Source organism: Neophocaena asiaeorientalis, unplaced genomic scaffold (genome assembly GCF_003031525.2).
Source record: "Neophocaena asiaeorientalis asiaeorientalis breed wild unplaced genomic scaffold, Neophocaena_asiaeorientalis_V1.1 scaffold294, whole genome shotgun sequence".
In the NCBI taxonomy this organism is placed as follows: domain Eukaryota; kingdom Metazoa; phylum Chordata; class Mammalia; order Artiodactyla; family Phocoenidae; genus Neophocaena; species Neophocaena asiaeorientalis.
Window position 1 is genome coordinate 3,610,769 of NW_020173945.1, and position 15,275 is coordinate 3,626,043.

At 48.0% G+C, this 15,275-nt stretch overlaps 1 protein-coding gene across 6 annotated transcripts in view; it reads left to right on the forward strand.

The window, feature by feature from the left end:
• LRRFIP1 (LRR binding FLII interacting protein 1) overlaps nt 1-15,275 on the forward strand; it is an 87,232-nt gene that overhangs the window by 41,805 nt on the left and 30,152 nt on the right. Inside the window, exons 9-11 of one of the 6 annotated variants that reach the window (XM_024752747.1) lie at nt 2,824-2,868; nt 3,951-4,016; nt 8,826-8,903. The exons of the other annotated variants lie outside the window; for them this stretch is intronic. Coding sequence (XP_024608515.1) covers nt 2,824-2,868; nt 3,951-4,016; nt 8,826-8,903 — 189 coding nt within the window. The remainder of the gene's footprint in view (nt 1-2,823; nt 2,869-3,950; nt 4,017-8,825; nt 8,904-15,275) is intronic. 6 annotated transcript variants of the gene reach the window in all.

Here is a 15,275-nt window from a genome sequence, read left to right on the forward strand (position 1 = left end):
ACAAAGAATGTCAACTGAATCTTAAAGAATACGTAGGGGAAAAGAAAGAATAAATAGAGACTAGCCAGGTAAAGCCACAGTAGTCTAACCCTAGTCCTTCCGTCGTCCTCACCCCTGTCGTGCCTCAGCCCCGCCCCCAACTTTCTACTCCTGCTGCGTGGGGAGGGCGGAAGGGGGCGTTCCAGACACTGCCGCAGCTTCTCCCTCTCTCCATCAGCTTGCCCACGCCCCAAACCCCCACCGCTGCCCCCCATAATAATAAATACTCCAACCCTTCCTTCCCCTAGTATGTGAACTCTGACAATATAAGATCAACTGTGAGCACCAAAGGATTGCTGGGTTTTGACACCTTGAGTTTTTTTGTGTATTGTGTGCATTTTCTTAATTCAGCGGGAGATTTTGCCGTTGAAAAGAGCACTTCGTCATTCAGAAAACTTTCCTTCCAAGCTTAGATACTTTCTGTAAAATAGAACATGGTGTTAGTTATCTAATACTTGGATGTGAATTATTCACCAAAATTAATTGACAAAATGGCTTCTACCCAGGGCATTCTCCCAACCACTGGAACAAGTTTCAGAGTTTGTGTTAAAATATTAGAAACTTCCTCCCTGCGCACCCCAGGATGCCACTTGCCTGCCCCTCAGGTCATTCTGGTGCACCTGATCCGAGGCATAGGAACGATAGGCACAAGTTACGGGATCTCGAAAGGATGGGGAAATGTCTTAGGGTGCCACCAAGTTACCTGAACAGAACTACATCATCCCCTTCAAGGGCTGCCCTGGGTTTGTGTAATCAGTAGAATACTGCTGACATGGAAATCTGAAACAGCTAGCCTCCTCTTCAAGGGTCCTTTAATGTGGATAGGACATTTTATTTGGGGAAACCGCTGATTTATATGGTAGTATTCCCCAGAAATCTCGTATAGACTGTTGGTCTCAGAAATGTACCACTGAATCTATCATGTCTTCTATGAATCCTGAACATATGCGCATTGTGTAAATACCTAACCAAGCCCAAGATCATCTCCAATGAAATATTTTATTACGTAGAATAGAGGTTACTATCTCTGCAAATTCCTGATTTTGAGTTTTTCCCACCAAACTGTAAAAATTACAATTTGCTTTAGAAAGACCGTCAGAATCCCACTGACCTTGCTATCAATTCAAATTAATGAAACCTGTTTTTGCCTGTGTGTAGACTCCCAAGTCCTAATTTAGTCCCAGGTAATAGTTCTGTCAGTTAACTGGACTGCCTTATTCCTTCCCCTCATTCTCTCTTCCCTGCAAGTGCATGTCCTTTACCCATCTTGTTGCAGAAGTCAGTTTCGTGTGAATTGTTGATGCCTTTGAGATGAAATAAAGCTGTGAGCCTTTTTCCCCTCCGGCCCGTTTTCTCTGATTACAGGGACTTTCCTGCTCCGACTTCGGGCTTCTCAGTCGTGGCCTTGCTCCCAGACCCGTGTCTGCCCAGAATGGAAACCGGGTCTGTCCTCCTCCTTTTCACATCATTCTTCCCTCTTCTTTCCTTCTGTTGTCACTTGAATTGCTGATTAAATGGACGTGGATACTTCAACCTCTTCCATGTGAAGTCCAAAGAGCAAAGCTTAGTAGATGTTTCAATTGGCTTGACTAACTAGCTAAGACTTTCCTCATCCTTTTAAAGCAAATCAAAAATAATTTAAGACCTTATAATTTTTTTTAAAAAGGAGTTTAGGAAAAAGGAGGCTCTATTAAATGTATACTTTGAAAAGCTCAAGTCCAAAAAACTGGTCTCTTGGGTCTCTCCTCCTTTTCCAGCAATTGTTCCCCATTTGGGGTTTCCTTTGTTTTTTAAAAACACATTTTCTCTCCTGTGAATGTATCCAGGGAGCAATTAGGAAGGCTTTTGTGAATAATCTAACTCGGCCGTCTTGGAAAGTGGGGAGAACTGCGTTCTCCGCTGTGTTTCCTGTTTATACAAGGCCGCCCCCGAGGTGCTTGGCCTTTTTAGCTCCAGGTATAGGAGTCCCGCTCTTGTAGGAGGAGGCCGGAGGCCGAGCTCCAAGAACACATCCCGTGATGGAGGTTGAACTGCCATCTCCCTGCATTGTCGTGTCCCTTGGCGTTGCTGCGTGATTCATCCTCGTTCCTGCATGTTCCCCGACCAGCTCGTGGGCCCCCTGCCCTGGGCTCTCCGTGGCCTCTGCCGGTAAACAGGTTACGATGCTCTTCGGAGGTGAGGCTCAGGTCACAAGAGCGAGCTGCCCTTGTGTTCCAGCACACCCCGCACAGGCTCTGTCTCCGTTCGGGTGTGGGTTCCCCTGTGCCAGAGACGTGCCAGCCCTGGGCAGCTGCAGCCCCTCTACAGCGCCTTTGTATCTTGGAGACTGTCGCTGGGATCCTCTGATAGAAGCAAACAGGCTCTTCCTGCCGCACTGTTCCTGTGTATTAACACCCCCAGTGCTTTCTTCACCTGGGATTTTGAGTCATGGGTTTGGGCTCTTGCTGGTGTCGTTGACGTTGTCACCATTCTGTCTCGCTCCCCGACCCTTTCTTCTAGGAATGCCTGAAAAGAGAGGCCCAGAAAATAGCCATATTTCAGAGGTTCTGGGGAAGTTCACTGTTTTTAAAGTTAGAAATCATCTCATGTTTATTTTCCTTGTAAATGTGCATTTCCATCTATCAGCGTTATTGAAGGCACGGTGCCTTTGTGGACTTCTTTTCCTTATAACAGTTGTACAGTAACTTGTCATGATCACCAAAAGCATTATGATTACCTTGTCACTATTATTTGTTGCTGTTTTTTCAAGGGTTTAAAAACCTGCCATTTGCTTTCATCCTCCAGCCCTCCTATATGTACGGCGCTGCCCGGCCGGCTGGGAGTTACCGGGTGCGTGTGCTTCCCACAACCCCTTCCCCTCTTCTGCCCATTCACCCACCGAACACCTGTTCTGAGTGCGGTGGACTTAACCTGTTTGCAGCCCTTCTGGGGGTGAATTACCCCTTTATGTGGAGCTTACACTTGCAGCCCCCTTTGGCCAGATCTGGGGTTTATTTCTCCCGACAGTTGACAGTAGCTGGGGAAGACACGTGTTTGTATAGGATTGTTAGGGAGAAATAAAGTATTGGCAACATTTACTTAATCTATTGGCAAAAAGAAAGATAGGTTTTTATTGCTTTGGTAACCTTAACAGATACTAATCCATTATGTTATATTATCTTGGAAATTTCCAGTTTTAAATACCAGGTACTTACGCCCTGCAGGAAACTTAAGTGTTCAAAGTAGCCACGCTCTGATTGTTAATAACCTTCCGAACTTCCATCAGGTCGCACACTTATGAATTAGATGTAGAACTGGTCCAGCAAACCCGCTGTGTCCTCAAGGAGAAATAGGAGAAATTAAAGTTCCATTCATGGTATTGTAAGCTCCTATTTACCCTCATTTACCCTCAGTGATTAATTACATAGGATTTTCAAGTTAATGAAATGTTCTGTTCTCTAGTTAGCAATTCTTAAAGAATTATAAGATAATTGAGCTATAATCAACATGCTGTTTTTATTACAAAGTCACTTCATATTGGAGTAACTTTCTAAGCATCAACTATGAGGATGCCATGAGAAAATCCAGGATATTTGAACTCTCTGCTCGTTTTAAATCTAGATTTACAAGTTTTTACTTAGCAAGGAATATTTTTCAGAGTCATAGATTTAAAGGAGGTTCCACTGCATGCCAGTTGGTTGATAGCAACTGAAACTTCTCTCACTTGGACTTTTGCACGACCCTGCTTTTTTGCCGCACAGCCTTTGCCTGTGGAGGTGGTTTTGAGCCTTTCCTGCATGTCTTCCATCGTGATGTTTTTCAGGACGTGTTCCCGGCATGTGTCACTCTCCCTTAGCTTACATTTCAGTGTTTCCTGGGTGCCGATGGAGAGAGGAAAGGTGCTCTGTCCTGACAGTCTGTTTTCGTCACAGGCGTCTGTGTCGGATGAGAGCAGTCTCGGTGGGGCTTGGCGGAGCAGTGCCTGCGGTTCCCACGCTGTAAGGCACTTTCTGTGTTTCCCGAGCTTTCTGCTGCATGACCCTGGGGTGACTCTCTCAGCACAGCTTCAGCCCTGGGAGATAACTAACCAGAGTGATAGGAAGGAAACACTGTCTCATCCCAGTTTTCCATGGTAATAAGGGTCATGGATAACGTAAGTCATATAGCCTTTGGTGGTTAGTTTAATGTCCTCACTCGTCAGTTTATGTTGAGGTCAAAGGGAGAAAGATTCATCTTAATTGAGTTTCATCTGCTCTTTCCCTGCAACAAGGGATGAAGTGATCTTATAATAATAAAAGGAGTCAAAGAGTCAAAAGGGAATTCAACAGGCCACAAATTATTCTCACCTCTGGATGATCGAGGAAGATGAACAAATTTAAGGACTAGAATATTACACATAAGGAATTTCCTTTTCCTATTTTGTTGTCCTTTCACCTCTTTGAAGGATTTGAAGTGATAGGGTTTCTCAATAAGGGTGTAGTAGTTGTACAAGAAATACTTGTTGAATGAAAAAGATGAGTGGAGGATAAAGGAAAACACAATGGGCTGGGCCCATCAAGTGCGGAAACTGGTTGACCTGTCCTGAGGATCAGCTGAAACTGGGCTTTGGACCCAGTCAGCCCTCCCCAGGGGCGGATTCTTCTGCGTCCTGAGGCTCCTGCACAAATCCTAGGAAGATGCATCCACGCCCCATATGAACGACGATGGTTGAGGAAATACTTGGAAGTGCTTTTATAATTTTGCTTCCGGAAGTCATTGACTACTTAATCAATTGGTTAAATGATCCAGCTTTATGATTTATTATATTTCTCCAGCCATGAATATTCAGGAATTCTTAGGCAGTAAGCCAGGGTAGCCTACAGGTTTCTTCAGAATGTAGTTTTTATAAATATTAATTATAATAATTGATGTAACATGAGTTTTTAAAAATTTTAATTGGGGTGTAGTTGATTTACAGTGTTGGGTTAGTTTTAGGTGTACAGCAAAGTGAATCAGTTATACGTATATGTTTATCCACTCTTTTTTAGATTCTTTTCCCATACAGACCATTACAGAGTATTGAGCAGAGTTCTCTGTGCTCTACAGTAGGTCCATGTTAGTGATCTGTTTTATACGTAGTGGTGTGTATGTGTCAGTCCCACGTAGCATGAGTTTCTGTCGACATCTAATTGAACACTTGCACTGAACAATTTTATATTGCATAAAATTTTAATGCAGTGGAACCCGCTATCTTGTCTTTTTCCAAGTTCTTAAATATTTTTGTAGGCCCTTAAAACGCTCATAAACCATACCTAATGGATGAAATAGCTCAGGCCCATAGGACGGATAAAATGCAACTAAATGATTTTCTTTTATCAGTAAGAGGCAGCAGCCTACCTCTTTAAGAGAATGGATCTTCCCAAGCACCAAAGCAGAACTTCTGATGTCTGGCGGGATGTACGTCTCCTAGATTCTCTTTAAATGTTGCCTCTGTAGATGGACTTTTTCAAGTAGCTGATTCCTGACCTTCGGGGGCCCTGTGACAGGCATCGCTGATTGCTCTTTTGTGTAGCAGTTATTTGGTGCTTTAAACCCTCCTGTAGGAACTGCCTGGGCGGTATGGCTTTAGGGAGTTAGGAAGTAAAAGGTCTTCTTGTCCCGACAGCAGAATGCCTCAAATAGGGCTCACGTCCCCGGTCTCACACCAGGCTGAAGAAATAAAAGAGAATCAAAAGATATTTTTTTTCTGCACCAAACACCACACTCTCTTGCAGAAGGAGCACAGCATGCGTTTGCTGGATTAAATGGGACAAATTGAACCCCGGGGATAAAATCCCTCAGAAGAGCTCTCTGGGCCGTCAGCTGTGTGCCAGCCACAGATCAGCAGGCCTGGTGGGAGGGAAGGTTCACTGACCTCTCATCCTTTCCCATCTCCGCCCCACCCCCAGCCCTCAGGATAGCCCCGCAAGGGGATGTGGAGTTCCCCACGCCCAGGAATGCTGTCTCCCCAGGCTCTCTATGCAGCTAGGAGCTGTGGCCGCTGACACAGACACATACAAAAATGTGAGGACACCGCGCCTTGGGAGTCCCTCCTGTCCTGACCTGGAGTACTGTGAGCTGAGTCCAGGCTGACCCCAGGCCTGCCCAAGACAGTCCTGAGCCCTCTTTCAAAGACTTGTCCCCATCTCCATTCTCCCAAGAAATTAGCCTCAGACACGGTATGTGTTTACAATTAAAGGACTAATTACAATTACGGTTAAATGATTAAATGACTAGTTCTTGAAAGTAGAACGGTTTTGCTTCAAAACCTTTCTATTCTGTACCTTCCTTACCATTAGTAAGCTGTGTGCATGTTGTAGGAAGGACTCTTGGCCATGTGTGAAGTGACCTTCTTAGTTCTGACCCTCTGGGAAGCGGTCATCACCACCGATGCCAGCTGGTCCAGGAGCCGTGAGAGTTGTTTCTAGCAGAAAGGGACAGCTTGAGGAAAGCCCAGCTTGTATTCTCTTGCATAATCCTCAGAACCTGTGTGGTCAGTGTCTCCGCTTCATGACATAGATGACAAGATATGTAACTTTCTCAAGCTCTCGTGGCCGATAAGAGATGGACCTTGGACTCAGATCTTGCTATTGAATAACTTACCTCAGCCCACATTAGCCACGCCGACTCCAAAGTATGGGCGACTCCAAAGGTGCCACATGGACCACAGTGACACAGACTTTACACTTATTCTTTTCCACGTGATCAAGTTGGATCGGATGATTTGAGACTCAGGAGTTGGGGAAACTTGGGTCAGAGATAAACCTTATTGACAACAATCTGTCATATCTCAGCACCATAAAGCAGGACTCGAATGACATAGGATACAGTAGGATTTGTCTACAGGAGGAAGTTTTCCTCTCTCTTGTATCAGCAAACCCAAAGGCGAAATACTTCTGCTTTAAAGTGCTGACGTTAGGTGTTTTCCTTTATTTTGAACAATAAAGCTAAAAGGTGAGGCTAGTAATGCTGGTAGATTTCTTGTATGTGCCATACATGGCAGTGATTCTTACACACAGTGTATGTACAGCTGTATTATCTGTGCATCAGAAATAGCATCTTGTACCTAAGTGTAAATACACAATAAATATTTATCCAACATAGGAATGAGTCCAGGCAAGATGGGTCCGGGGAATTTGCTCATCTTGACCAAGGCTGTTAACAGCCTAAACTTGAAATGGTTCATTCAACAAGTATTTCTCAAGTACCTACTGTGTGCCAGGCCTCGTCTGGTTGCTGGGGATTCAGCAGGAAACAAAATAGACACAGACTCTGCCCTGGGGAATTCCTCTCTGGTGGAAAAACAGGCAAACTAAACGATGGTATTTACAATAAGGATCGTGAGCGCCCCTGAAGTTTTGTGGCCCCATAATTTGCAGTAGGAATGATGCCTGCGGGCCTCCAGGGGGCCTGGGGGCAGGGAGCGGGCAGTCAGCAAGGGCCTCGCAGGCCAGCTTCTCAGTCTGCCGGTGCCTGTGGTCCTAAATGGTGTTCGAGTTCCGCCTCCCCTCCCACCCTCCCCCCACCCTGCCTCGTTCAAGAGGAAGGTAAGATTTTCTTTTTAAGGTCTCATGAACCGCTTTTATGATATTTTTCAGATATGTACATACTTTTTTTCTTAACATCTTTATTGGAGTATAATTGCTTTACAATGTTGTGTTAGATTCTGCTGTATAGCAAAGTGACTTGTAGTGAGGTGGATGGACTTAGAGTCTATCATGCAGAGTGAAGTAAGTCAGAAAGAGAAAAACAAATACCATAGGCTAACGCATATGTGTGGAATGTAAAAAAAATGCTTCTGAAGAACCTAGAGGCAGGACAGGAATAAAGACGCAGATGTAGAGAACGGACTTGAGGACACGGGGCAGGCTTAAGGGGAAGCTGGGACGAAGTGAGAGAGTGGCATGGACATATAGACACTACCAAACGAAAAATAGATAGCTAGTGGGAAGCAGCCGCGTAGCACAGGGAGATCAGCTCGGTGCTTTGTGACCACCTAGAGGGGTGGGATAGGGAGGGTGGGAGGGAGACGCGAGAGGGAGGGGATATGGGGTATATGTACACATATAGGAAGGTAAGATTTTGCTGTTGTTATGGTTGTTAAACTGAAAATGCATTTAGGCCTATCGCAGATGTGAATACAAATCAAAGTTAAGGGCATAGCCCCCAGATACACGAGTTGCTGGTGTTCTCCTTCACTAGAAGAGAGGAAGTTTAGGTAGATGGGTAGACAGACCGAGGCACACACAGGCCACCAGATAGAAGGTCCTGCGGCACTTTAAAAAGCCTTGCCTGATTTTGTATTAACCCTAAATCTTATTTTGTATTCACTTGTAAAGATAGTAGAGAGGCAAAGTTTTGCGTTGCGCCAAAGCCGACCCCGCTTGTCCCGGTCTTCAGTTTCTGTGCCGGCAGGCAGCTCACGTTCTCAAGACCTGTCTCTTCCACATCGTGGAGGCTTTTCTGCGCAGAAACTAGGTGTCCTCCACACCCCAGCTGAACAGATGCTCTGTGTTACTTTCTTCCTACTAACCAAGAATTCTGTGTTTTTTGATAGTGTGATTAAGTTTTGTGTTCTGAGCTGCCACGTGTCGAATGCTGGGAAGACACAACCTCCTTTCCCAGGGCCGGCCAGCGGCCACACTAACCTCTCCTTCCCTTCTGGGCTGTGCCTGGCTGGCCTCACAGCTAACCGGAGCCTTTGTCTCGTGGCCTCCGTCCTCTTTGCATCTTCGCTGACCTGTTCCTTTGTTTCCATCTGCGTGTCCCGCGGCCAGCTGGGTGGGCAGCCCTCGGAGCACAGCGGCCACTTCAAGTCCAGCTCCCGCAGCTCCTCGAGAGGCAGCTCGGCGCGGGCCAGCCCAGTGGTGAGTGGGCCTCTCGCCCTTGCTGCTGTCCACTTCCTCCCTTCCCCCCCACCTTGGACCCTTCACTCCTCTGTCCCGTTAAGAAGACCCCTCCACCTCCAAATGCCTGAACCGGGAGAAAGTAGGAAGGCTTTCCATGATTTATTTCAGGTCTAAGCAAAAGCAGGATTGGGGAGGATGCTTCCAAATTTAGAAAATGACTATTCAGTGAGCTCAGAATTGCACTGCTCAGTTTGCAAAGGACCATCTAGGAAGCTGCTGACAGCGCTGAAGAGATGGGGGTCTCACTGGGAGACGGGAACTTTGCGCAGTGCGGGAGAAATGGAGCCATGTGCCTGGATGTGTTGTTTTTGTGATTTAAAAATTTGAAGGCTCTTTTTGTATTTGTCCCAGTTGATTTATTTTTTTTTAATTGGGGTATAGTTGATTTACAGTGTTGTGTTAGTTTTAGATGTACAGCAAAGTGAATCAGTTATACGTGTATCCACTCTTTTTTAGATTCTTTTTCCATATAGGCCATTACAGAGTATTGAGAAGAGTTCCCTGTGCTACACAGTAGGTCCTTATTAGTTAGCTATTTTATGTATAATAGTGTGTGTATGTCAGTCCCAATCTCCCAATTTACCCCTCCTACCCCTCCCCCTACTTCCTCCCTGGTAACCATAAGTTTGTTTTCTACATCTGTGACTCAATTTCTGTTTTGTAAGTTCATTTGTACCGTTAAAACCCCTGAAGGGTTCACTTTTAAACATTTCGTTTGGACATTATCTGTTATTGGAGCCCAACAGTTTTTTAGGGTAAAGTATCGGCCTGCGAGTGCCACGGCATCCCTAGCTCTGTTCCATCCCCCACTGTCCCGTTGGTCCTCTGTTCAGTGCCTGTGAAACAAACGACAGAGCTGCTCTCCTGTTTGTCACCCGGCCTGAGATGACCCAAGTTCTGCTTCAGAAAGCAAGGGGTCCTGCTACCTAGTCTCCATCATTTAAGTCTCATTATTGTGTGTTTTTCCCATGGTCCTTGGAATTTTATACAGTTTCACCGCATCTGATGCTTTGTATGAGGCAACTGTATTGTTCTCTTGACCATAAGGGATTGGCAGGGCACATCTGCCTGGGGGACATTTGGGATGGGGGGCTGACACAATGACCAGGGAAGGACGTCCAGTGGACAGGGGCTGGGCCGTGTACCGAGCGGTGTGCATGCCAGCCCTGCACCACGGGGGCTGCCACACTGAGGGCCAGGACCCCTCCTCATAGACCCTGGGCAGAAGAAGGCAAAGATGGGCGAGGTTGAACTTGGAGCTTGACTGTGGTTTGTAACTCACTTACACAACACCACAGTTAGACGCATCGATGTCTAAAATTCAGGAAGTGTTCCTGGTCATCAGAGAAGAGGCCATGGGGCTGAGTCACCCACTTGCACACGTGCACACATGGGGTGCTGCTGATTTGTTTTTAAAATTAGATGCAGCCTTTTAAAGCCAGGAGGCTTCACACCAAATGCAGACGTCTGCTTCTCCTGGCGACGCAAACAAAGGAATGGATCCCTTTTGCAGACTGAGCCCGTATTGCTGAATCGGGGGCCTCAGTCCCCCCATGCCTGCCCTGCTTTCCCCGACTCCATGGCCAAGGCCAGAGCCATTCGTCACTGGGCTTGCCCGGATGCTCTCCTGCTAGTAGAGAAATGTTCTCTCCGCCGTTTACACATCGAGGGTGAGAAAACAAAAGATAGATGAGGCAAGCGAGTATTAGAGCAGGAGAGCCTGTTTCCCTGTGGAATTGAAAGCTGCCCCCCTCGCCCCCCAGCAATGAGGGTAATAGGAGAAGCCGCTTCCTGACCGCACTGGGGTGGCGCAGGAAACGTGGGATGGCGGACACCCCACAAAGTCCGCTGCTTACTGCTCCAGCCAGGACCGGTCAAGCGGGGACGGTAAGATATCCAGCTGTTCCATATCACGTACGTTCAGTGTTCAAAACCTGGCGCGTCGCTTCTTCTGCACGTGGCAGACGGGACTGAAGCGCAGCGTTTGTGAGCTGAGGGATCCCTGCGCCGAGGTGAGCAGCCCCCGTCTGCGCGGGCCTGCCTGCCTGCCTCCGCCTTCAAGCCCTTGCTTGCGTGTTTCCGACGGAAGTCATCGGTGTTTTCCCATGATAGACCCGACGCGGAGAGCCGCCCGTTCTCAGGCATGATGCTCGCTCTCTGGCGCTCACTTTGGGGAACACGAAAGTTCACGGTCGTCAGAAGAAGCTGAGGCCTGACCCCTCCTGGGCTCCCTGCCTGGCGCAGCTCAGGCGAAGCAGGGAACTGTGCGCTCGTGATGGTCTGACGTCTTTGGGTTTATTCGGGCGTCAGAATGAAGTCTCAGCCTAGCAACACGTCTAGTTCCCCGGACGGAAGAGACTGAAACCAGATATGAATTCCCCTGTCATCTGCTTCCTAAATCTGACAACAGTTTACTCCCACAAAATGGGCTTAGTGGACACAAGAGAGGTGAGCGTTCATCGTGCCCGTGTCCCTGGGGCCTGAGGATGAGAGACGGGGGTCTCTTGGTAACTGGGGAGCCTGGCAAGACCTCCGCCACCGTCCCTTAGTCCCTGGAGAGCCCTGGGTTTGCAAGACTCCCAGGGGCTTGACTGGGCTGATTTTTCAGTTCATTACACACAGGTCATTAGTTCCGTCTCCTTTCTCTCCTGACTCAGCTGCTCACTGACAAAGGTCGGCTGGCTCAGGCTGGCACGGTTAGTGAGCAGAGGTCAGCATCCGGGCACCTCACGCGGGTGTGGGGCGTCAGAGCTGAGGACGCCTCTGGGTGTGGCCCTCAGGAGGCAGAGACACCTGTGTGCCGCGCAGGGCACTTCCACGCAGTTATGGTGACTCCTGGTCATCTGAAGGATAGAGCACAGGCAGCATTCCTGGCCTCTGCAGAGAGTCTGGAGGACAGAGCTGAGTGAGCCCTCTGCTCTATGCTTCCAAACCGCAGTCCTCTTCCACGGAATCTGCCCCATTTCTCTTTTCTGAGCCTGTACAGTCACACCACTGGAAAGGGCTGGGAGTTTGCATTTTGGGCTTGCGAGACGAACAGTGTAAGTGGATGCATTTGGCCTTGTTGATTGGAAAGAGGCCAGGAAACTTGTGCTCAGACTCCTCTGGTCCTCCTGCCTGGGAGGGAGGCCTGCAGGGACAGGCGGTGCCCAGGGAGAGGCCCGTGGGGTGAGTGATCCTCCCCGCCTGGCTTCTCAGAAGGACGCAGAGCAGGAAGGGGGAGTTCCAAGACCCAGGTTAAGATGTCACAGCTCTCATTCCTGGCTGGGGCCACCTGGCCAGGCACGTAGACTTCCTGAACTCCACCTGGAAAGACGAATAATGATATGCTTGAAAAACAAAAACAAGAAAAGATTTGGGTTGATAACCTGCTTCTCCTGGGCAAGTTTTCCAGGGCTGTGAGTGTTGTCCACTATGGCTCGGGGAGAATGATCCCGCCTGGTGATCCATCAGGAATATGGTTCCAGGGGGTGGTACAGGTGAGGGCAGGGGGCAGGGGCCTCTCCGGGAGGAAGTAGGAGCTGGGGCAGGGGCAGCCCTGGGAGGCTCTGGGTGTGGGATGTAGGCTGGTGCCCCAGGGGACGGGCAAGTGGAGCATTGCCCAAGAACAAAAGTAACCAGAATGAGGGAAAATGATAGCTTGCCCCACTTTGAGAAAATAAAGATACCTCAGCATCCAAAGACGCGAAGTGTGCCCCACCCCCTGGGTCCTCCAGCCTCATGGGGGGCAGAGAGGGTGCCCGCCCCATCTCAGAAGGGCATACACTATGGGACCTCATCTCATTTTTCACGTTCTGTAGCTGAGCCCTATTTTCTTCTCCAGAATCTTCCTGTTGAGGAAGTTGGGGTCCGTTCATTCAGCCAGTGTTTATCGAATGTTCTAGACACAGGGCTGCAGTGGTGAAGGAACACACCTGCTCCCCTCACAGACCTCAGCAAATGGGCGCAATACGGTATAGAACTCAGAGCACAGGCTCGAAGGAAAGAGGCAGGATGCTTCCAGGGAAGTGGACTCGGGAGTCTGGGTAATCCAGGCCCGGAGAACAGCCCGGCAGAGGGCCTCGCCTGGAGGGCCCGACGCAGCTGTGTCACCCAGGCCTCAGAACCCAGCGAATCTGCCGGGTCACGGAAGCACCGGTCAGGGGTGTCCTGCGTGGCGCCCAGGTTCACGCGCCAGTGTGTTTTCAGAGAAGCATTGGTGGTGAACAGGAATCTCAGCCCCATCTGAGTTAGAAAAACAAAAGACTGTAATGACTCATGTTTTGTGTCGTGTGAAGAGGTGGAAGCAGGAACCAGGTGGAAAAACAGGTCTTGAATTATAAATACAAGAGTTCAAGGACCAGTCATTCAGGATGAGGTCAATATTATCGGATTTAAACCAGAAATTTCCATTCTAATGGTAGCCTCCACTGCTGTTTATATCTGAAGGAAAATTACCCTTAAAATGGGTGTTTTCTGAGCAGCGTTCAGTACTGTCAGTTGGTTTCTTGAGGGACCCCGTGATGACACTGCTTCCATGATCCCATTTCCCATCTGGGGCTTGGGGCACCATGAGGAAGAGTCCCTTTGTCCCTGGCCCCCTTGCTAGGGTCTTCCCACGCCCACCTACCATACTCTGTCTCGAGGAAGGTGGGCAAGCCAGGTGGTTGAAACCTCAGCAGACATTATATTAAGTGAGCCTAAATAGTATGCTCATTTAGACACGATTTTATAAGGTTGGAATTAACAAAATATTTAACGTGCTACGTTAAGCGTTTGTTTCTGAAAGGAAGAGTTGACATAATTTAAAAGTTCACAGAGGGCTTCCCTGGTGGCGCAGTGGTTGAGAGTCCGCCTGCCGATGCAGGTGACATGGGTTCGTGCCCCGGTCCGGGAAGATCCCACATGCCGTGGAGCGGCTGGGCCCGTGAGCCATGGCCGCTGAGCCTGCGCGTCCGGAGCCTGTGCTCCGCAACGGGAGAGGCCACAACGGTGAGAGGCCCGCGTACCGCAAAAAAAAACAAAAAAAACAATTTCTTTGGAAGTGACTACCTCCCGTAGATTTTAAAAGGTACCTTTTTATACACTCCATTGTCATTATAAAATACTGGTTTGCATGTTTCATAAGGCTGTTACTATGAAGTTTCACACTGACCTAAAGCGTTTAGTATTGCTCGGTAAATGAGAGTAAGAAGGCTAACAGGCTGCAAGGTCCGTGGTGCTGCCGCCCTTCCTCGGATAAGAAGGCGATGTCCGCGAGGTCCTGTGGCTCGTCCCGGGTCCCGTGCTGCCGTGGGCTGCAGCGTGTTGGGACACGCGTGGTCCACGGCATGCCCTGGGTCACATCATGCAGCAGAAACGACAGTGTTGAAAAGCCTTCCATCTCTTCTGTTTCTTTGTATATTATTTTCAGAGATAAAGTACTATGCTTTATGTCAAATTAAACTCACCGTCAGGGTTACTTACCTGTTCCTTTGTTAGGGGCAGTGAGGGGTGCCCTGCCTGACCAAGGCTCCCTGGGCCGGTCCCACTCCGTTCGACGCAGGCTGCCATCTAGTGGCATCTGGTGGGGCTGCAATGGCTCCATGCTGCTGCACGGCTTTTCTCCCTCCATCCCTCCCTTCCTCTTGCCTTGCCTTCCTTCTTTCCTTTCCTTCCTTCCTTCTGTTTTATTGAAATATAGTTGATTTACAATGTGGTGTTAATTTCTGCTCTACAGAAAAGTGATTGTTGTACATATATATATTCTTTTTCATATTCTTTTCCATTATGGTTTATCACAGGATATTAAATATAGTTCAGTTCCCTGCGCTATACAGTAGGACCTTGTTGTTTATCCATTCGATATATAATAGTTTGCATCTGCTAATCCCAAACTCCCAATCCGTCCCTCCCCCAACCAAAACTGCACCACTTTCCATGGGGCTCCGCGCACTTCTTAGGTTGCAGGAAGGCCGGCAGATACACGTGTCCCTTGTCATTCAGAAAACAGACAAACGTCAGTCACCCTGATACTAAAATACAGATTGGAAACAACAGTCAAGCATAGATTGGCTATAACTCTCACTGAGAGCTTAATTTTTCCCTCCGTGGTCTCTACTTAAAAACACGTCCTGAATTTTCACATTCTGAGTTCGTTATCTATTTCAGAACAAAGGCTTTTTTCAAACTACTTTTAAACTAAAGAGAAAGCTATGGTTTTAGGGTTTTTTCTCCCTTGTTTGGTGTTTTGCAAATTACAAAAGCAGTGTGTGTGTTTATGGTGAAACAATGCAGAACAAAGCTATGCCAAAGGCCCCCAGGAAACCAGTGCTTTGGGATCTGGTGTATAGTTCTCGTCTTTCTCACAAG